This window comes from Myotis brandtii, unplaced genomic scaffold (assembly GCF_000412655.1).
Source record: "Myotis brandtii unplaced genomic scaffold, ASM41265v1 scaffold84, whole genome shotgun sequence".
Classification (NCBI taxonomy): Eukaryota; Metazoa; Chordata; class Mammalia; order Chiroptera; family Vespertilionidae; genus Myotis; species Myotis brandtii.
In genome coordinates, this window is record NW_005371410.1 from 11,049,216 (window position 1) to 11,071,506 (window position 22,291).

At 39.2% G+C, this 22,291-nt stretch overlaps 2 protein-coding genes across 6 annotated transcripts in view; one reads left to right on the top strand and one right to left on the bottom strand.

Moving 5' to 3' along the window:
• ASB3 (ankyrin repeat and SOCS box containing 3) overlaps window positions 1–22,291 on the top strand; it is a 77,432-nt gene that overhangs the window by 696 nt on the left and 54,445 nt on the right. Inside the window, exons 2-3 of one of the 5 annotated variants that reach the window (XM_005884629.2) lie at window positions 14,882–15,020; window positions 20,781–20,989. In XM_005884629.2, coding sequence (XP_005884691.1) covers window positions 20,794–20,989 — 196 coding nt within the window. In that variant the 5' untranslated portion in view covers window positions 14,882–15,020; window positions 20,781–20,793. Of the gene's footprint in view, window positions 1–7,524; window positions 7,546–8,395; window positions 8,463–14,881; window positions 15,021–16,254; window positions 16,273–20,780; window positions 20,990–22,291 lie in introns of those variants that run through there. The other 4 variants (XM_014532010.1, XM_014532012.1, XM_014532011.1 and 1 more) reach the window with 4 other exon arrangements.
• Window positions 7,746–14,825, bottom strand: CHAC2 (ChaC, cation transport regulator homolog 2 (E. coli)). Its single transcript, XM_005884630.2, has 3 exons — window positions 14,547–14,825; window positions 10,312–10,347; window positions 7,746–8,645 (listed from the first exon to the last, which is right to left on the bottom strand). The coding sequence occupies exons 1-3, from the start codon at window positions 14,808–14,810 to the stop codon at window positions 8,262–8,264; spliced, it is 684 nt and encodes a 227-aa protein (XP_005884692.1). The 5' UTR covers window positions 14,811–14,825; the 3' UTR covers window positions 7,746–8,261.

Here is a 22,291-nt window from a genome sequence, read left to right on the forward strand (position 1 = left end):
CGGGCAGCAGTTTGACCCGCACGGGCGCGGGAATCGCGTGAGGGGCCCGGTTCTGGTCCTTGGACGAGGAAACTGGAAGTGGTGCCACGGGAGGAGGGACGGTGGTCCTGACTGCTCTCCCCTCCCGCCGCTTTTCGTTCCCCCGTCCCCGCACCGAGCTTCTGCAGCTGCCCCTCCCGCGGAGGCTTCCCCGCCTCTTCCGCGGTGGGCGGCGGGCCTCCGGGAACCAATTAACGCGGGCAGGTTGCTCGGTCCCGCAGCGCCGGGGAGGGATGCCCGCGGCGGGAAACCCGTCACAGTGTGAGAGCGCCTTAGACCTCCCCGTGGGGCGGGCAGCTGGGTAGCGCTGTCCCGACATTTTTTTAAAATTTATTTATTTATTTTTACCCCACGTGGGCCCCTCCTTCATCCCATAGGTGAAATGTTGGGTTGTTGTTTTTATCAATGAAGCCAAGTTTCCTTATGTGAGCTTTCAGGGCCAAGTGAATGTGAGGTTATGAATCACGTGAGGTTAAGACACATCTGCCTGCATTCAAAATCAGACAGAAAGTTTGGGTCTCCTACACCTCTTTTTTAACAATGCCACTGTTTTAATTTCTAACGTAATGGGTTACACAGCGTTAGCCAAAGAGCACTTAACATTGTCTTTCTGGTGGTGGGAAAAGCTAAATCTTTTTCTAGATCTGCTAAAGACTGTTTCTCCCCCCACCCCCATCCCAATTTGAACCAAATCACAAAGCAGGAAGAGTAGTTATTTATTTACTTATTATTATTTTACATTCTTTAAATTGTTTCAAGTATTACATGAGTCTCCTTTTCCCCCCATTGACCTCTCCCCGGCCGCCCCTCCCCACTTCCCCCCAGCACATGCCCTCCCCCATCTGTGTCCATTGGTTATGCTCATACGCATGCATGCAAGTCCTTTGGTTGATCTCTTTTTTAAAAAAATATATTTTTATTGATTTTAGAGAGGAAGGGAGAGGGAGAGATAGAAACATCAATGAGGAGAATCATTGATTGGCTGCCTCCCGCATGCCCCCCATTAGGGATCAAGCCCGAAACCTGGGCACATGCCCTTGACCGGGATCGAACCTAAGACCCTTCAGTCCACAGGCTGACACTCTATCCACTGAGCCAGACCTGCTAGGGCCTTTGGTTGATCTCTTACCCCTTCACCCCTCGCCTTCTCTCAGAGGTTGGACAGTCTGATCCATGCTTCTGTGTCTCTGGTTCTATTTTTGTTCATCAGTTTATGTTGTTTTCTATATTCCACAAATGAGTGAGATCATGTGATATTTATCGTTCTCCGACTTTCCCTTAGCATATTGCTCTCCAGTTCCATCCATGCTGTTGCAAATGGTAAGAATTCCTTCTTTTTTACAGCAGCGTAGTATTCCATTGTGTAGCTACCACTGTTTTCTAATCCACTCATCTGCTGATGGGCACTTAGGCTGTTTCCAAATCTTGATTCTTCCTGATTGAGTTTTGTAAGCTTGTATTTTTCTAGGAATGTGTCCACTTCGTCAAGGTTGTCCAGTTTGTTGGAGTTGTTTGTAGTATTTTTCTATGATCCTTTGTATGTTTGGGGGGTTGGTTGTTACTTCTCTCATTTCTGATTTTGTTTATTTGGGTCCTCTCTCTTGTTTCTTGGTGAGCCTGAGTAGAGGTTCATCAATCTTGTTTATCTTTTCAAAGAACCAGCACTAGGTTTTATTGATCTTTTGTATTTTTTTTTTGTCTCTATGTCGTTTATTTCCATTCTGATCTTTATTATTTCCTTCTGCTTACTTTGGGCTTTTCTTGTTGCTCTCTTTCTAATTCTTTAAGTTGCAGGGTTAGATAATTTATTACCATTTTTCTTGTTTTTTGAGGTGGGCCTGTACAGCTATAAACTTCCTCCTCAGGACTGCTTTCACTGTGTCCCATAGATTTTGGATTGTTGTGTTTTCATTGTCAGTTGATTCCAGGATGCTTTTTATTTCTTCTTTGATCTCTTTGGTAACCCAATCATTGTTTAATAGCATGCTGTTTAACCAATGGTCAAACTTTTTTTCTCTGACATCTCTTTTATTTATTTATTTTTCAAAATTAAATCTTTATTGTTCAGATTATTACAGTTGTTCCTCTTTTTCCCCCCATAGCTCCCCTCCACCCAGTTCCCACCCCACTCTCTGCCCTTACCCCCGCCACCCACTGTTCTCATCCATAGGTGTACAATTTTTGTCCAGTCTCTTCCCACACCCCCTACACCCCTTTCCCCCCCAAGAATAGTCAGTCCACTCCCTTTCTATGCCCCTGATTCTATTATATTCCCTCAACTACGTTTTGACCACAGGGGGAAAGGGTGGAAGAGAAACAGCTCAATAAGAGTGACTCTGGAAAGGCTGAGTTCTGCTTCCTTCTGCATCGCCCAGACAGCTGTCGCGATGTCAGCCCTCTCAGAAGCAGTGAGAAAACAAGGTTTGTGGTGGTGAGAAGCTGCTTTTTTTTTATCTCTTCAAATTTCACTCCAAACAGAAGGAAAAAATATCTTACATAATAACAGCAAATTGAACCCAATAATTGATTGATCTTAGTGCTGTGTTTTATATACATTATCTTATTTAATTCTCAGAACAAACTTATGAGGTAGGTACTATTAATACCAGTCTTTTCATTTAATCGATGGAAAAAATACCAAGGCTCAGGTAAGAGTTCATGTGGTCACTGCCAGCAATGAATACACCACCTTATGACACGTGAGTGATAATTTCTTAGAGAAAATACTTATATTTTGAACCATTTGTTTATGTCATACTTCTAAAATTAAATTTATAATTTCTGCAACACCTATTTTCAACTTAATACAGCTCATGAAGTGTTTATAAGACTTGCACTTGTTTCTGAGCACTTATTTACTTCATTGGTGACTTTTACACAGTTTTTGAGTATTTATTTGCTTAAAGGTTTAGAAGTTTTTAAAACTGTAAACATGGTTAACGATGTGTAAGACTGAAGACCTGTAGAGAAAATGCTTACAAAATAGCAGAGGAATGATAGGACAGAGACCCAAACCAGTAAAGAACACCGAAGAAGAGAAAGAAAAATCAGAAATGAGGCAAGAAGAGAAAATGGCATAAAGCTTATGAAGTTCCAAGTGAGAACAACCAATAAGCAATGAGCCAGGAAGAGTCCTGACTGAGGGAAGATAGACTTGAAATATGAGACCACAGCATGAAACATCAAGAACAGAAGCAGACCTGGCTGGTGTGTTCAGTGGTTAGAACTTTGGCCTACTCACCGAAGAGTCTCAAGTTTGATTCCTGGTCAAGGGCACATACCTGGTTTGCAGGTTCAATCCCCCACCCTGGTCAGGGTGTGTGTAAGAGGTAACCACTCAGTGTGTCTCTCTCACATTGATGTTTTGATATTTCTCTCTTCCTTCCTCCCTCCCTTCTTTCTCCACTCACTTCCATTCTAAGATACTGTAATACTATCAACAATAAGAAATATATTTAAAAAAAGACGAGATACAGCCAAAACTTAAATAAATAAATAAATAAATAAAATGGGAAAATATCCTCAGGTGAGGATTAACAACAACAAAAAAGAACATAAGCAAACGTGTTGTGGACACTCACTGGAGGCCATCATGAGAGAAAGGCTTCACTCAGGCCTGCTTTGAGAACACTTGAGAGCTCTTTATGGATGAAGCAACCAGAACTATAGCAATCATGTTCAAGTCCCCTTAGCACTGGTTTCATGTCAAAGACACCACACTGGTCCTTAGATTCTTTCAATGTGTGATCTGAGAAAAACATGATTGTTTATTGCTCTTGCAATGAAATAAATGAACGTAAATTAGATGCATGAATTCTTTATCAATACCTGCTCAACCACCTTATGTTAATGGATCGTGGCTGAGAGTTTTCCCCCTGCCTTTGACTAGATGCCTTGAACCTTTAGGTGTCATGTGCAGGGACTGAAGTTGAGAGCCCAGTCCTCAGCCGCCAGCCCTTTCCACGTGCGCCGAGTCCTCAGCTGCCAGCCCTTTCGGCGTGCGCCTCCGTACCTCTGCACTTTACTTCCACACCTCCTCTGAGTCTCAGTGCTTTTCTCTTTCCTTCTAGTTGTAGAATTTCCACTCAGCCAGCCTTCCTGTGGTTCTGGATGATGTCCGTTTTGTCTTTTAGTTGTATTTTTGAAGTGGTTGTGCGAGGCAGCAATTTCTGGTGTTTACCTATGCCGCCATCTTGGTTTCTCCCAATGGTCAAACTTTTAAAATCAGTCTTAAAGAAATGGATCACATTCATGCTTTAAAGTATTCAAAGTTGACAGTACAACAATCTTTGTTTCCCTAAATGATAAACTTTAAAATAAATGTTTTTATTGATATTGATTTTAGAGAAAAAGGGAGAGGGAGAGATAGAAACATCCATTAGAGGAACATCAGTCGCCTGCCTCTTGCATGCCCCCTATGGGGGATCGAGCCCACAACCTGGACATGTGCCCTGACTGAGAATCAAACCAGTGACCTCTTGTGTATGGGTTGACACTCAACCACTGAGCCACAATGGCCGGGCTGATAAACCTTTTATGTGTGGAGGTGGTATTTATAAAATGGTACTTATTTATAGTTCTTAGTAGATTGAACAGTGAATGTGTTGTTTGGGAGTGGGAAAAGGAAATTTAAGATTGGCCTGGAGTAGGAGTAGAAACACTTATTTTAAAAAATCCACTCAATTAGAGATTTATATTACAGGTGTCTTCTCAATGGAGGGTTTATACTCACACTTGAATCCCTAATACATATCACCTAACTCTTTGTATTCCGAGAAATGAGAGCCTGATATTTGTGTGTGAATAGATCACAATGAGAGAAAATGTTTTAAAAGTGAGTTCCAAGGCCAGTAGAGAGAGACTTAGTTTTGCTAACAAAAGTAAGCTCTAGGTAATTGGTACCTTTGTTATGATTCTTGCTGATTTGGAGGCTCCAAACCCTAGCTTCTCTCTAATTCAGTACTGTTTAACTTCCCCACTTTAGTTCTGTTTCTCTCCATCTCAATGAAAATGAATATCCCTGTTCCTGGGCCTTTTGGAACAGGGCCTCCCTATTAGTGTTGATGGCATGCCACATGCATGTTCACATATTTTCTTGTCTAACTTCTTTTAAAAAAAGTTTTATTGATTTTTAGAGAGTGAGGAAGGGTGAGGGAGAGAGAAACATCGATGTGAGAGTGGAACATCCATCACCTGCTCCTGTACACGCCCTATTTGGTATTAGTTTGCAACCCAGCCACATGCCCTGACCGGGAATTGAACCAGCAACCTTTTGGTGCACAGGACAACACCCAACCGAGCCACACTAGCCAAGGTTTGTCTAATTCCTAACTGAAAGCTAGAAAGGCATTTAAATGAGGATCACAAAGTAATTCTCCCCCTTAATATTCTGTTCTGTATTAAGTGATAGAAGAATCTCTGGGGAGTCACAAACTCCTTTGGACCTAACCTTGTAAAATAAAAGGCTAGATCTTTGAACTCACCCATGTGATTGTGAGCTACAGCATGTGAATCTTGGATAGGCCCATTATATTTGTTGGAATCTCTCTATATATCTATCAAAATTAACTCTAGCATCTTTATGTCATAAGTTATATACTATTTCATTATACAAAACATTAATCTTGTTTACCTCTTAAAGAAAAAAATGCAGGGTAGTTAAGATGGTTAAGTTCAGATGGTTTTTAAAATATATTGTAGAAAGATCTTGTGCTTGAGTCAAAGAAACCTGGATTTCTGCTACTTATTAGATGTATAACTGTATGCAGGTTACTCTGGGAACAAGTTTAGAGGTGTTATTGAGAAAATGCTTTCATATGTAATTGCCTGGTATATCCTTATGCAATATTCATTAGTGAATGTCAGTACTTTTCTTGTACAGGACAAATGAAATGCCTTCTGGAACACTAATACTGAAAGTGTTGGAAAATATTTAAAAAGCTATAGAGCTGAGTAAATTACCAAGAAAAGTGTTAATAGAAAAACATGAAAAGAATTACCATTCCTACTATGTAGGGCAGCTTTATTTATTTATTTTTGTTTTCATATTTATTTATATGTCTTCTCCAGAAAGCTTATTTCTTTTATTTTTTCCATCACCATTTATTACCCTCTAAGCCCTCTTGCACCTTCACTCTCTTCCCCCCTTCCCACAATCATCACACAGGACAGCTTTATTTTTATTCTGTACTATTAGTCATGACTGGGTTAAAAGAATTTTTATTGTTTCATATCAGATTTAATGTGATACTGAAATTCTTTTCATATTGAAAGATTTTTAGAGAGACTATATCCTTTTGAGAAAGAAATAATCTGATGAGTTTGAATCAAGGCTAATTCTACATGAATTAATAATGTATATTATTATTATACATTTCCTACTTAGTGGCACCATCAACACTAATTCAGCAGAAGTCTTGTTTAGGTGACAAGACAGAAGAGGAAAAAATCTGTATAGCAAATGATTGGCCTGGAGTAGAAGTAGAAACATCTATTTTAAAAAATCCACTCAATGCCATTTTTTTTTAATTAAAAAAATTTATAATTCTAAAAGACCTTAAAAACACCAAACTTTCGCCCTGGCTGGTTTTGCTCAGTGGATAGAGCATTGGCCTGTGGACTGAAAGGTCCGAGGTTCGATTCCGGCTAAGGGCATATGCCTGGCTTGTGGGCTCGACCCCCAGTGGGTGGCGTGCAGGAGGCAGTTGACCAATGGTTCTTTCTTTCTTTCTTTTTTTAATTTCTTTATTGATTTCAGAGAGGAAGGGAGAAGGAGATAGAAACACCAATGATGAGAGAGAATCATTGATTGGCTGCCTCCTGCACACCCCCTACTGGGGATGGAGCCTGCAACCCAGGCATGTGCCCTTGGCCGGAATCGAACCTGGGACCCTTCAGTCCGCAGGCCGATGCTCTATCCACTGAACCAAGCCGGCCAGGGCAATGGTTCTTTCTCATCATTGGTGTTTCTATCTCTCTTCCCCTCTCCCTTCCTCTCTGAAATCAATAAAATATATTAAAAAAAAAATCAAAACACCAAACTTTCACTTAATATGTTTGTTAATTTATAATATTAGAATACCCATGTTTTAAACATTTTACTTTAAGATTAATACAAAGTGAATGACAGACTACATTGTTAGTGGATTTATATTATGTAATTTGTGCTTTTTTAGCTGAATGAGTTTTTTTCCATGTGGTAAAATGCATTTATTCAAAAAAGGAGATGCATAGGAAATTTTTATATTAAACATGCTAATTTGGGGGGCCTTAAATTTGGAAGGGGTATTATTTAATAACTGAATAAGGAAATTTCTAATCAAAGCTGAAATCTTATCTATATAATAAAAACCTAAGCAACTGTTATGGCGGAATGACCAGAACGACTGGTTGTTATGATGTGCACTGACCACCAGGAGGCAGACGCTCAACACAAGAGCTGCCCCTTGTGGTCAGTGCGCTCCTACAGGGGGAGCGCTGCTCAGCCAGAAGCCGGGCTCCTGGCTGGCGAGTGCAGTGGCGGTGGCTGGAGCCTTTCCCGCCTCCGCGGCAGTGCTAAGGAGCAGCGAGCCGAGTGATAAGGAGCAGCGAGCAGGTGGGCGGTAAGGAGCGAGGGCTCCCGGACTGCGAGAGGGATGTCCAAGCGGGCCTAAGCCAGTAGTTGGACATCCCCCAAGGGCTCCTGGACTGCGAGAGGGCGCAGACCGGCTGAGGGGACCCCCCCCCCCGCTCAGTGCATGAATTTTGTGCACCAGGCCTCTAGTTACTATATATTTCTAATTACACATATTTTCAGCTTGTATATTTTAAACCATGGTAACAGAATTATTGCATAGGAATATATCGGATTATTATATTTATTGGATTTTTGATTTAATTCTCTACAACTTCAAAATAGTATTGTCATATGAAAGAACAAATTATTTTTACTCTGATTAAAAAACAAGCTGTGAAATTTCATGTATTTTTCTAAAGAACTTCTCATGATCAAGTGTTCAATATACAATTGAATTTTTTCTTTAACTATACCATATACTTTGAATATATATGTGTTTCAGGACACTTGGAAGTAACTATAAATTTTGATGATATCTTGACTACAACATTAAAAATAAATAAGATCTTCAAGTAAATATGTTTCCAAATCATATTGTCATTGTGCAGTGCAACTATTCTTGAAGACTAAAAGTTCTGCTTCTCTGGAAAAGTCAATGATTAGGTCTTTATAAGCAGTCGAGGTTCTGTTTTCCTTCTAAACGTTCTTTTACTAATTTTTCCAAAGAGAAAAGATGCTCATCTGCATCTTCTGGCACAAGATTCCTAATAGAATTTGCAAGTTCAAAAAGATATTCTGTATTTCTTCCACTTGGACCAGCTGCATTAAAGATTTGTTCAGCAATATCTTCCAGAGGTGCAGGACCAAGGTAATTAGGATTATCATGTGTTCCAATATATAGCAACACATTGAATGGTTTTGTAGTGGGATCTTTTGGATAAAAAATGACTGTTGTGGTCCTGTAGCCTCCTTTCTCTCTGAAGTCAAGGTACGCTTTTACTTCTTCTTCCTTTCCTGCTGGCAGTCTGTAAGCAACACCCCATACACAACCCTATTGAAAAGTGAAAAGAATACATTGTTTAGTATTTACATGGTAAAACAGGTGAAAGTACATTGTGATGTAAGAAAATTTCTTGTTTATTCTTAGAAATCAATGCAGTTTACTTGGTACATCGAAGAGGTACATACTAAACAATAAAGGAAATCATTTTAAATTCTTCAGTTTGAAAATATTATTTCCTTGCCCACCAGGATATTTATCTTTGTTTAAATTTTTGAAAATATGTTTTTTATCTAATGAGACCGAAATGAAAAAAGATCAGGTCTTCATTTGGTCATTAAAACTGAGGTTCTGAAGCTTTAAATTCATAAGCATTTCACTGATGGTAGGGCAGTAGTTTTCAAACTGCTGCATGGAGTGTTAAAGCCACCCTGAAGCCTACCACAGAGGCTATCTGGATATGAGTATTGGGGTCCTGGGGGTGGGGGGTGGTGCTAGGAGCTGAGCATCACTTACTTTTTACATATTGGGTGTTTCTTTTCTTTTTTTTCCCCAAAAGGTTTTAAAAGCTCTGTAGTAATCAACTACTTAAGGGCTGAGCAGTTTATTTGTTCATCTCTTCATTGCCTAAACTTTCAAGTATCCTTTGTAAATTACTCCTTTGAGAATACTACATAACAACCTCTTTTGTCAAGAGAGCCCATGAACAAAGTGTCAGTAAAAATAATATATTTTAGCTGCTAATGTTTTTTTTACTATAAATAAAGTATCTGTGATATGTTACATTTACATTTTGTAATACAGATTTTCTATCTTTTTGAGCACCTTTATTAACTTTATTAAACTTTAGGTTGCTAAGCATTCTCTTGAATGAATTAACATTCTCTAGAAACAAAGTACCATTTATTAACTTTAATTAAGATTTATAGTTACTAGTTTAAAGCCTTATTATAGATGCCATTCCTAATGTAAATTATGAAAGCATTTCATAATTTTACCATTAGTCATCTGCTGTTGCTAGCTGCTGATTTTTGTATGTCAAAGTCCTTTCCACAGGTAAATCTTTAATTTCACAGTATTAAACTTAACCGATACCTCAATAAAATGACTGAAAATATTTAAGAAACAGGACTATTGAGTAAATAAAAGTTTTCTAGTGCTTCAAACCTGTTAAAAAACCTGTTGTGCTATTGATAAATTTAGACAATAAAGAAAGCAATAATTCCTGCCTGGGGTTTTTGTTGAAAATATAGGGTGTACTCCAAAAATGTATATACACATTTTGAATAATTATAAAGGCAGTGTTTATTAAAATATATTTCATTTTCAAAAGTGAGCTATCAGCTGTTACAGTATGTATACATTTTTTTGGGGGGACACCCTGTATTAGACTCCTAGTAAATGTGAGGAGAGCTTTTAGGTTTCCATTTCATTCTTAATGGTAGTTGGGCTGGCTCCATTCATGTAAAAGAGGACCACAAAATTCTCAATCAACAAACTCATTAAGAAAAATAAATGAGACCACATGCCATTTGTTTTTCTTTTGTTGTGTACCTTGCATTCTGCATCCAACTTTTTTCAACAGATGAATAGAGAGGAATTCTAGATCTAGTGCAGTTGAAATTGTAACGATTGTCAGTACAATTTAATTTAAAATTGAGAAACATCTCAACAACTTATGTAACTAAAGACTATACAAAAAAAAATTATACTATACCCCAGGATCTTCAATAAGAGTCACAACTCTTCCAGGCTGTTTTTTAAAAAAAGTAAAAAACAAAACAAAACACAAATAAGTAAAACAAACATTTTTTCCTCTAAATTAAAGTTCATCAACTAACCAAGCATTAACAAATTATTGTTGACATGGGATATTTAAACTTCATTTGCTCATACGAGACACTTTTAAAAAAAGCTCTTATGTTTTATGATAACTTTTAAAGTGAATTAAGAGAATCTGCTTTATCCATACTATCTTGGCCTTTATAAGCCATTCCCTTCAACTTGCATATATTAGTTACATGTTATGTTGACTTAAAATGGAGATATTAAAAAACACACCCATAATTAAGGCTGCTTTAGAAAAGTTAGGGATTTAGTAAATGTTCACAATTATCTTGTGTTAAAATGTTTCCTCTTTTTTGAAATGAAAATTTTCTCTGATGTGAAAAAATTTTCACATTTAAATAAATCTTTCATTTGATTGAGAAATGGCCAGTTTTTTATATATAAACTAGCGGTCTGGTGCACGAAATTCGTGCACTCGGGGTGTGTGTGTGGGGGTTCCCCCCAGCCTGGCCTGTGCCCTGTCACTGTGCAGGAGCCCCACGATCCACCGCCCCAAAGAGGTAGGCTCGGCCCACCCATCCGGGGCTCCTCGATGGACTGCCCCAAAGAGGTAGGCCGGAGCCGGGGGAGAGGCCCCACCCTCATCCCCGACTCTGCAAGTCCCCACCCACCCATGCCTGCAGCACATACAGCCTGCTGATCAGTTGTTACTGTGATGGTATCCCAAACAAATTGCATATTACTAGTATTATCAGTATAGATGAAATTATTAGTATAGATGAAATGCTTGATTAAACTTAGTAAAAAAATTAAGTGAAGCCAAAAAGAAAGCACAATTTCATAAAGTAAATAGCCCTTTGCAGAATCTCTCTCTATATATAAAAGGCTAAGTGACCATCTGATCATCCGGTACATATGACACACTGACCACCAGGGGGCAGGCGCTCAATGCAGGAGCTGCCGAGCTACGGTGACTTGGTAGCGGTGGTTCTCGGGTGACGCACCCCGGAACCAGAGAGGAGGGAGCCTGATATTAAAATATTTCTTCTAATTAGTTTCCTTTCAATGTGCATGAATCCGTGCACCGGGCCACTAGTGTATAAATAAGTCTAACATTTGTTTAAAAATATTACATTTCATACGGAATGATGACTGACTTACTAGGAGCACACGTTGCTGTAAAAATCATAGTCCTATATAGCAATTATGTTATTTTGATTTGATGGGTACTTCTGTAGGTTTTTGTATCATGTCAGACAGTTAATATTTATATAAGGTTGGTGATCCACTGTTATGAAAAATGTGAAGTGAATAATAATGTTTTACCAGTTTTTTTTTTTTTTTTTAACAGAACAGCATACTTAGAAAATGCTTAGTACTGCCCTAGATGGTACTGGCTCAGTGGATAGAGCATTAGCCTATGGACTGAAGGGTCCGGGGTTTGATTCCGGTCAAGCACATATGCCTGGGTTGTGGGTTCCATCCCCAGTAGGGGGCGTGGAGGAGGCAGTCAATCAATGATTCTCTCTCATCGTTGATGTTTCTATCTCTCCCTCTCCCTTCTGCTCTGAAATCAATAAAAATATATTAAAAAAAATGCTTAGTACTTAGACTCTTCTTTAGTTTTCTAGGATAGGTTATTTAAATAGAAGTAGGTGTAAAACTATTACAGTTTTAAAGACGATTGCAATTATTCCCTCCTAACTTTCCTGCCTTATCTTTTAGTAAATTTAAATAAAAAGAGAAATACTGGCTTTTATGGCTGTCTTCTTTTAAAGAACTATGTTGTATTAACTTGACAATTTCTTACCAGACTATTCTCACAGTGTACATATCTCAATTGTTATGTAACAAACAAACATTTGGTCGAGACTAGAGTAGTAAAATATGCTATTAAACCTTATTCGCAAATATTTATTTATTAAATATTTTTAATTAATTTCAGAGAAAGGAGAGAGAAACATCAATGATGAGAAGAATCATTGATTGGCTGCCTCCTGCACGCCCCCCCCCTGTGGATTGAGTCCTCAACTTGGGCATGTGCCCTGACTGGGAATCAAACTGTGACCTCCTGATTCATAAGTCACGCTCAACTACTGAGCAAGACCTGCTGAGCTTACTTGTAAATATTTAATATTTGGTCCTTAAAATTAGAGCCTAGACCAGTGATGGCGAACCTATGACACGCGTGTCAGAGGTGACATGTGAACTCATTTTTTTGGTTGATTTTTCTTTGTTAAATGGCATTTAAATATATAAAATAAATATCAAAAATATACATCTTTGTTTTACTATGGTTGCAAATATCAAAAAATTTCTATATGTGACATGGCACCAGAGTTAAGTTAGGGTTTTTCAAAATGCTGACACGCCGAGCTCAAAAGGTTCGCCATCACTGGCCTAGGCTAAGGCTTTTCTCTTCAGAATGGCAATTTTAAGTGTTCAGATCTGACTATTCTAAAGGTGTTTTATTTAACTTAGTTCTTTAAAGTATTAAATATTGTTTTATAACACTCTTGGTGATACTTTGGCCATGAAGTTTCTGTTGGCCTATAAATATGCATTTGCTCTAAGTCACTCCCCAGTTTTCAAGTCACCTACCTTAAAGTCAAATTCTTAATTAACCAACTCTAGTTGAGGTAGAATGACTTCTAACTCAGGCTCTTTTTGTGATTTTAATCCTATGTCTCTTTACTAGCAGGTGCAAGCTTCTATGGGCCCTACTCAGCCCCTCTTTCCAGGACTGTAGGTATTTCTTTGGAATTAACCCCAATTTCTTTCTCCATCTAATTTCTAACATTTTAGATAACATGCTTTTGGGCCAATATTTATTTCTTAAAAAACAACAACTGTAATCAAACTCATACAACTTTCAGAGTATTTTATTATGTATTTATCAAATTATGTTATGTGAAATAAGCCACTTAGAGAAAGACAAATGCCATACGATCTCACTTATATGTGGAATTTAATGAACAAAATAAACTGAGGGACAAAATAGAAACAGGCATGGATACATGGAACGGACTGACAGTGGTCAGAGGGGAGAAGGGAGAGGAGAAGGGGAACAGGATGCAAGAAGGTGAAGGGATTAGCCAAAGAACATATATGCATAACCCACAGACACAGACAACAGTGTGATGATGGTGGCAAAGGGGAGGAAATGGGGACATCTGTAATAGTATCAACAATAAAAATAAAGAAAAAGAAGAAAAGCGGTAATCAAGCTACTACAGCTTTCAGAGTATTTTAAAGAAAATATAAGCAATAAAAATTTTTGTGCTCTTCCAGAAGTTAGGTTAATTAAAACAAGTGTTCAAGTTATCCACACTTAGTTACTCAAATTCAGTGTTCCTTACGGATTAGTTGTTTTCAGCCAGCACAAGGCTGATTTCCATAAGCAGTGAGCTGCTACTATTTTCCTGTACAAATATGAGATGAGTGCATGACTGACTGAAAAATTGATCAAAGAACTTACATTTTACATTTATACTTCAGAGAAGAACCATCCAGAAACATTAAAATAATGATATATTAATGGATACTGTGTTACTCAAATAACTAACCGGGAACTCATTTAACATCTAATCAAAGTGATCAGAGTAAGTTCCTTAATAACCCAAAATAATTTTGGAAACGAGTTCTATGACCTTAGGTGTCATAAAATAAATCTTTGGATAAATACAAAGAAACCCCAGAAATAACATATACGTTAAAATTCAAACCAATGAAAGTCTGCCAAAATGCAGAAATGCCAACAAATTTAATGGCCAGAAAGCTGAATTTCCAAGTTGATTTTAGTATTTCAACTCCGTGGCGACTCAAAGATTGATCTTCCCGCCTTTTTTGGGGCAGAGGTTGCCAAGAAAGGGGCCCCTGCCAGCACGTCAGCCTTGTGCGAGCCTGTGTGCTTGGAATTAACCCCAATTTCTCGCCGGCTCACGAAACTAACCACCAGCCTCAAGCGGCTTCGGAGGGAGTACCCTAGGTTTGGGAGAGGTTGGAGGCAGGTGGCACAGGAAGAAGCACAGATGGGACAGCATGATCCCTAACCCACAAGCTTAGCCCTGGGAAGCGTTGGGGTGTGGGTCCCGCGGTGGTGGGCCAGCAGGTGGGGAGCAGCGCTCCGGGGACAGTAAGTTTGGGGGACAGCTGGGGGCTTACCTTGCCCGGGACTCCGCGGTGGTCTGTGCTGCCTTGCCAGAAACGCCGGCTGTAGCCTGTGATGCGTCCGACCAGCTTGTCCTGATAGGGGAAGTCCACCTTCCAGATCAGGGACCCGTAACCAAAAACCCACATTTTTCGCCAGCACCTCAGCGGTGGCTGTGGAGGCAGAACGGGTTTGGATTGCGGCTTGCCGGACGCGTTACCGGCTGCGCTGGGCGCAGGCGCTGATAGCCGCAATCCCTGGTTGGTGGCGCAAAGCATACTGGGACTTGAAGTTCGAGGTGCGTTTTCTGGCTCTATTTCGGTCAGTGTTATTTTATTTCCTTGCTTAGGGTAAGCAGGAAGCGTGGACCTTCTGTATGCTAAACAAGATTATCCTGCAGCCTCTGGTATTCACCTTGACCTTCCTCTGGTGCGCGTGTGCAGAAGACTACAATACCCACAATCCTTTCTGGGATGTGTGCCTCTGAGGTTGGAACTGTGTACTTTTTTCGAACACGGCTCGTTAAGGAGAATGGAAAGGGCAGGAGTCTTGGCCGGTGTGGTTTAGATACTCAGAAAGATATATGTGTATGGCAGTTGGCACGTAGAAAGACATTTTGTTCCACTTTGAAAACGGGATTTCTGCTCATTTAACAGCAGCCAGAAGAGTGCAAACTGGGAATGTAATCCATATTCGGCTTTACACTTTTAAAAATCACCTTTCAAATAGAAGCAGGAAATTTATCACAGAATTTATATGCTTGTGAAAGAGCTATTATTAATGCAATGAAATTTGCTTATATATTTAAATTTTATGCGAAAACGACCTTATTCGTCTTTAGTATTCTGAGCAGCTCAGAAAAGAGTAGGCAAAGGTTCTCAGCTCAGGTACAGACTTTGGAAACTATCTGTGGAACCTCCTGAAACTATACAAAATTTGGGGTCTACGGGTATTTTTCTGAGGAGAAACTTTATATCTTTCATGAGTTTTTCCAACAGGTCAAGGATCCTAAAAAGTGTTACGATCTGCTGGTGAGAGCTACTGTTTGAAAATACTGTATAGGAAGCTCACTTGGACTATCACAGCTGTGTTTCTGTATGTGAAAACAAAAGCCTTACCAAATGATTGTTCTTTCTTGAGGATTTCTATTTCATAGTCTTTACCTTTATTAAAAATGATAAGCACTCAGGTTCAAAGAGTTACTTCTGCTCTTAAGAAATCAGTAGGAAACTGCTACAAAGAAAAGCTGAGTTTAAGAATAACCAAGTCTTTTTATATTTTCTCCAAGTTGTAGTTTTACATTGCCTGGGATGGTTAGTTCCCCTCCACCCTCCAACATTTTTAAAAAATTTCAAACATACAGAAAAGTTGGAGGGAAAAAAAAGGAGTACAATAACCATTCATATTTCCTCTGTGTGAATCCAATAATTAACATTTGCTACAGATGTTTTATTTCTTTTTTCTCTGTATATACTTTTTATTTTATTTATTTAAAAAATATATTATATTGATTTTTTACAGAGAGGAAGGGAGAGGGATAGAGAGTTAGAAACATCAATGAGAGAGAAACATCGATCAGCTGCCTCCTGCACACCTCCCACTGGGGATGTGCCGGCAACCAAGGTACATGCCCTTGACCGGAATCGAACTTGGGACCTTTCAGTCCGCAGGCCGACGCTCTATTCGCTGAGCCAAACCGGTCAGGGCTCTGTATTAACTTTTTAATCTGAAACATTTAGGGTAAGTTATACTAGTATGTATTATGATTTTTCACTGTTAAATACTTACAAAAATAAAGACATTTTCCTAATAACAACAACTTCATCCATTATTACATCTAAGAACATTAACAATAATAATCATCAAATCATCAAATATCTATTCCATGTTCAAATTTCCTTAATTATCTCAAATTGCTTTTGTAGCTATTTTTTCCACCAAGCAGGATCCAGAGTTTATACATCACATGTGATTGTTTTGCATTCTCTTTTGGCCTAGAACATAAGCAGATGTGTATAAAAAGAGACCATAAACAGTTTATTCATGTTAACTAATTGGTATAAGGGTTGAAGGGAATGATCCTGCTATTATATAGTACATTACTTTTGACTCTCCTTCCCATAAGAATCTCAAAGATAGTTTTTCAAATTATTGCCTATAATCTGGATCCATTAACATTGTCCTAAATATGAGAAAAGTCAGTAAAATTTGGAAAAAGATGCATACCTTTTTTACTCAAATTCTGTTTTTAATGTCTTTGAAGCAGTGTTCTTTTTTTTTAAAATTATCTTTACTGTTGAAAGTATTATAGATGTCCCTCCCCCCTTTTTTCCCACTGACCCCTTCACCTCCTACCCACCCTTCCCAGGCCCTCACCACATTATTATTTGTGTCCATGGGCTATGCATATATGCATATAAGTTCCCTGGTTAATTTCTCCCCACCTCTCCCACCCCCACCTTTCCTCTGAGATTAAAAAAATATATATGTTTTTATTGATTTCAGAGAGAGGAAGGGAGAGGGAGAGAGATAGAAACATCAGTGATGAAAGAGAATCATTGATCGGCTGCCCCCTACACGCCCCCTAATGGGGATTGAGCCTGCAAGCCTGGGCATGTGCCCTGACTGTAATGGAACTGTGACCTCCTGGTTCATGGGTCGACATTCAACCACTGAGCTACACTGGCTTGACTGGAGTAGTGTTCTTGTTTGTGTTTGTATGTGGTTTTCCCACAATGAAATTTTTAAAAAAATAATTCTTTATTGTGGAAAGTATTACATATGTCCTCTTTTCCCCCCATTGACTCCCTCCAGACTACCCTGCCGCCCACCCCAGGCCCGTACCTAACCCCCTTGTCTGTGTTCATGGGTCATACTATATGCATACAAGGTCCTTGGTTGATTACTTCCCACCCCCACCTTCCCCCATCTTCCCTCCGTGATTCCGCACTCTCTTTCATGCTTCCATGTCTCTGGATCCACTCTGTTCATCAGTTTATTTTGTTTTTAGATTCCACGTATGAGTGAGATCATGTGATACTTGTCTTTCTCTGACTGACTTATTTCACTTAGCATAATACTCTTCAGGTCCCTCCATGCTGTCTCAAAGGGTAAGAGATTCTTCTTTTTTACTGCTGCATAGTATTCCATGGTATAAATGTACCACAGCTTTTTTATCCACTCATCTACTGATGGGCACTTGGACTGTTTCCATATTTTAGCTATTGTAAATTGTGCTGCTATGAACATAGGGGTGCATACATTCTTTCTGATTGGTATTTTGGGTTTCCTAGAAGTGGGATCATTGGGTCAATTGGCAGGTCCATATTTAATTTTTTGAGGAAACTCCGTATTGTTTTCCATAATGGCTACATCAGTCTGCATTCCCAGCAGCAGTTTACTAGGGTTCCCTTTTTTCTACATTCTTGTCAGCCTTTGTCATTTGTTGTTTTGTTGATGGTAGCCATTCTGACAGGTGTGAGGTGATACCTCATTGTCATTTTAATTTGCATCTCTCTGATGATCAGTGACTTTGAGCATTTTTTCATATGTCTCTTGGCCATCTGTATGTCCACTTTGGAGAAGTGTCTATTTAGGTCCTTTGCCCAATTTTTTTTAAATCCTCACCCAAGGATATTTTTTCATTGAGTTTTAGAGAGATTGGAAGGGAGGGGAAGAGAAGGAGAGAGAGAGAGAGAAAGAGAGAGAGAGAGAGAGAGAGAGAGAGAGAGAGAGAGAGAGAGAGAGAGAGAGAGAGAGAGAGAGAGAGAGAGAGAGAGAGAGAGAGAGAGAGAAAGAGTGATTGGTTGCCTCTTGCACACACCCTGACCAGGGCCAGGGATCGAGCCTGCAATGGAGGTACATACCCTTGACTGGAATTGAACCCAGGACCCTTCACTCCGAGGACCAACACTCTATCCACTGAGCCAAACCAGCTAGGGCGTTTGCCCATTATTTAATTGGATTGTTTGTCTTCCTTCTGTTAATTTGTATGAGTTCCTTACATATTTTAGGTATTAACCCTTTATCAGATGTATCATCGCCAAATATATTCTCCCATACAGTGGGCTCTCTTTTTGTTCTCTTGATGTTTTCTTTTGATGTAGTCCTATTTGTCTCCTTAGTTTCCTTTGCCCTAGGAGATGAATCCATAAACATATTGCTACAAGAGACCTACATCAAAATGTTTTTTCTTGCATTAGATGAATATACTTATCAATTGCCTTAAAATGTGTGTGTGTGTGTGTGTGTGTGTGTGTGTGTGTGTGTGTAACTTGGATGTAATGGCCTTGGCTAGAAATTAACATAGTTAAAAAAAGTATAGCTTAATATTCAAAAGTCTCCACAGTTTTGGCTTCGGTTACTTCTATAACTTCATTTTTTCTACTGTTCTTTGTTTACCTAATCCTCCTTACAAAGTGAAATAATTGTTTCTCTTATTTACTGTCCTTTACTCAACCTCGACTGTTTATTTCTGTAAGCTTTGTTATGTCTTTGCTTCTGCCTATTGTCAAATCCTCCCCATCTTTCTTTTCGGGCCCAGCTTATATCCCTCACCAAGTTGGAGTAGTTCTTCCTTCTTTGACTACTATGGCTCTTTATCTGTACTTCTCTTATGGCACTTTCTGCTTTTTATTTAGAATCACATGTATTTATCATTACTATGTAACTGTACATAATTTGAGGTAGAATCTGTGTCTGTATCATCTTTATATCCTCCACATTGTTAATCATCTAGTTGGTGCTCAGTAAATAACTGTTAACTGAGTAATTAAATATTCTGTAATAAATATCTTCACTTTCCTAGTAATGGGCCAGTTGACCTGATCAAATTCATTCATAGCTAACCTTAGCTATTTGGCTCATTGTGGAATCAACTTGTGCAGTTACAGCTTTATATTTAAATGTGACCATGTGTAAGTTTAGATTTAATATCAGAAATATTGTGTGGTTTCTTTTAACCTCTTTCTGCAAATCTTTCTTTTCTGGATAAATTATTTATAATGTGGTTCTAGAAAGTTTTTCACCTGTATCAGACTAGACATGTTGTTGGTATTTCCTGAATTATCCCCCAATATCATTAGCAAAACTAAGAGGAAAAATGGGATCAGAATGTTACTGAGAGGGACTATCCCTTAGGAGATAGTCCCCTGAGAATTCTGAATCTTAGCCCAACCCACCTCATAGGGCGACTAACAAGAAATTGTCTTTGTGAGAGTTATATATTGAGAACTATATTGGGCATTGACTTGAAATGAACTTTGAAGGGAGATGATGAGGAAAAGGGAAATAATGCTGTGAAGAAATTACTGGGCTTGTGTAGGAAAGGTGAACTCATCTTTTTTTGATGCTTTTAATGCATCTTAATATATTCAGTTAGTGGCACTGTTTTATCAAAGAAAGAGAACCTGAGTGTTCTAGCCCCTTCTGCAAAGGACCGCCTGTGTCAGGAAAAGTAGATTTACCTACTTAGTTCTTTTCAATGTCCTTTACTTCTTTTTTAACCCTTTTGGGTTTAGCTTTTAGCTATAGAGGATTATAAATTAACTAGAGGCTCAGTGCATGAAATTCACGCACAGGTAGTATCCCTAGGCCTGGCTGGCGATCAGGGCCGATCAGGTTCTCTGCTTCTCTGCCTCCCCACCTCCTCCTTCCCTCGCTCCCTCAACACCACGCTGCCCCCACCTCAGTGCAGGTCGCCCACCATGTTTGGCGATGCCCCCTGGTGGTCAGTGCATGTCATAGCGAGCAGTCAAACTCCCAGTTTCCCGGTCAAACTCCTTAGGAGACAATTTGCATATTAGCCTTTTATTATATAGGATTCTTGAGGCTGAGCATTACTGGTCACTAAATGGCCATCTCTGTATGCATTTGGGATTAACTGGAGGTGTTTAGCTCTCTCTCTCTCATCAACAGAGTTCTAGTGAGTACATTTTAATGGGGATATGAGTAGGTGCAGAAGCTTGCAGGAAGGAGCTGCTCAGGCAACATTTCCAGAGAAGGAATGATAGAACACTTAAAATTCCCTTGCTATCTTTAATAAAAATATTCCAAGGAATCTCAATTCATCAGAGAGACTTCCTGGGTTAGACTAGCAGAGGCTCTGGCTTGACAGGTCTCTTTCTCCATCTCAGACTCTTCCTCAGCCCTCATGTGAGGGATGTTAGACAGGTCCACTTCGATCTGCTAATCTCTAGGAGTTCAGTGTTTTATTGACACTAGTATTTTCTTCCTGCCTTGTTTTGTAGACTGGTCAAAAGAATGGATTTTTCAGAGGCTTACTCTGACACATGCTCTTCGGTTGGACTTGCTGCAAGGGAAGGCAATGTTCAAGTCTTAAGAAAACTGCTCAAAAAGGGACGGAGCGTTGATGTTGCTGATAATAGGGGATGGATGCCAATTCATGAAGCAGCTTATCACAACTCTATAGAATGTTTACGGATGTTAATTAACGCAGGTAAGGTAAATTCAAGGTATGGGAAGGGAGGCCTGCAAGCTGGATTAATAAGACATAAACCAATGGTAATATATGGCTTATTTGTTTCCCTTTCTATAACCATAAAATAACTGCCTGTGCATTGTTAAGGATGATAAGATTGCCTGCTATGGGTTGTAAATGTTGTCCTTTATTTGGTAGTGTCTGTGCTGGACCCATTTTTTATTGTCTGAGCACAATATGTTTAAGCATTTGGTAGTTCTGGTCATCGTTTTTCTTTTTTTTCCCCAAACAAAAGGAGCAGTGTTAGTGATATTGATGGTGTTAGTATTTTGCTTGAATTATTCTTTCTTTTTTATACTTTACAGTTTCCTTAAGTTTGGGAATCTTTCCAATTACTTTGACTTTGTATTTGCTGAGGACACAGAGAACAGGATGGACAAGGTCCTTGCCTTTATGGTGCTTATATTCCTGTTAGGAAGACAGTCAATAAATACCTAAACAGATAATAGCAAAAGGTAAAAGTATTATAAAAAAATTAAATAAAACAGAGTCATAGGACAGAGAGCAATCATGTGCTACTGCAAGTCTGTATTAGTTGACTTCATGCTTGTAACTGAAGACCAGCTATGTGGGAGTTTTTACACCACAGAAATCAGCCAGTGCTGCAAACCAATGATATAACCAGGTGTTTTTCCCCTCCCTGAGGCAGTTACACATTTGCTAGCACGCTACTGAGTGAAGGGCTCTGTAAACGAGCCTTAGTGGAAAATTCTGACACTCATGAAGGCATGAATTTGATAAACTGTGATCTCCCCCACATCAGGCAGCGCTAAGGGGCAGCGAACTCAGCCAGAAGCCGGGCTCACAGCTGGTGAGTGCAGCGGTGGTGGCGGGAGCCTCTTCCACCTCCGTGGCAGTCGGACATCCCCCGAGGGCTCCCAGACTGCCAGAGGGCGCAGGCTGAGGGACCCCCAAGTGCACGAATTTTGTGCACCAGGCCTCTAGTATAGGATAATTCTCTTGTCCCCTGTAAAAAGTGTCTTATATAATTTCTACTTCCTTGAACTTCATCTAACATTAGTAAACTGACAGAGATTCCTAAAATGTACCTTTTATAGATTCACTACAGTTATGAAGGTGCTCGGGCATACACAAAAAGAATGGAAGAGTCTGAAATGATTAGAAAGGTTTTGCTTTACTGTCTTTAATTTAGATCCAGAAACTAGTCCAAGAATCTTGGTCTTCTCATTCAAGTTGGAGAAGAACATAGAAATTTAATATGCGTATGTATGTATTTTTCACTTTGCTTTGTTTAAAGTG

Coding starts and splice junctions, on each gene's coding strand:
- CHAC2 (XM_005884630.2), bottom strand. CDS start 14,810: ATGCTTTGCGCCACCAACCAGGGATTGCGGCTATCAGCGCCTGCGCCC. Junction 10,348..14,546: donor ACCGCGGAGTCCCGGGCAAG/GTAAGCCCCCAG, acceptor TTTAAAAAACAG/CCTGGAAGAGTTGTGACTCT. Junction 8,646..10,311: donor CTCTTATTGAAGATCCTGGG/GTATAGTATAAT, acceptor ACTTTTCAATAG/GGTTGTGTATGGGGTGTTGC.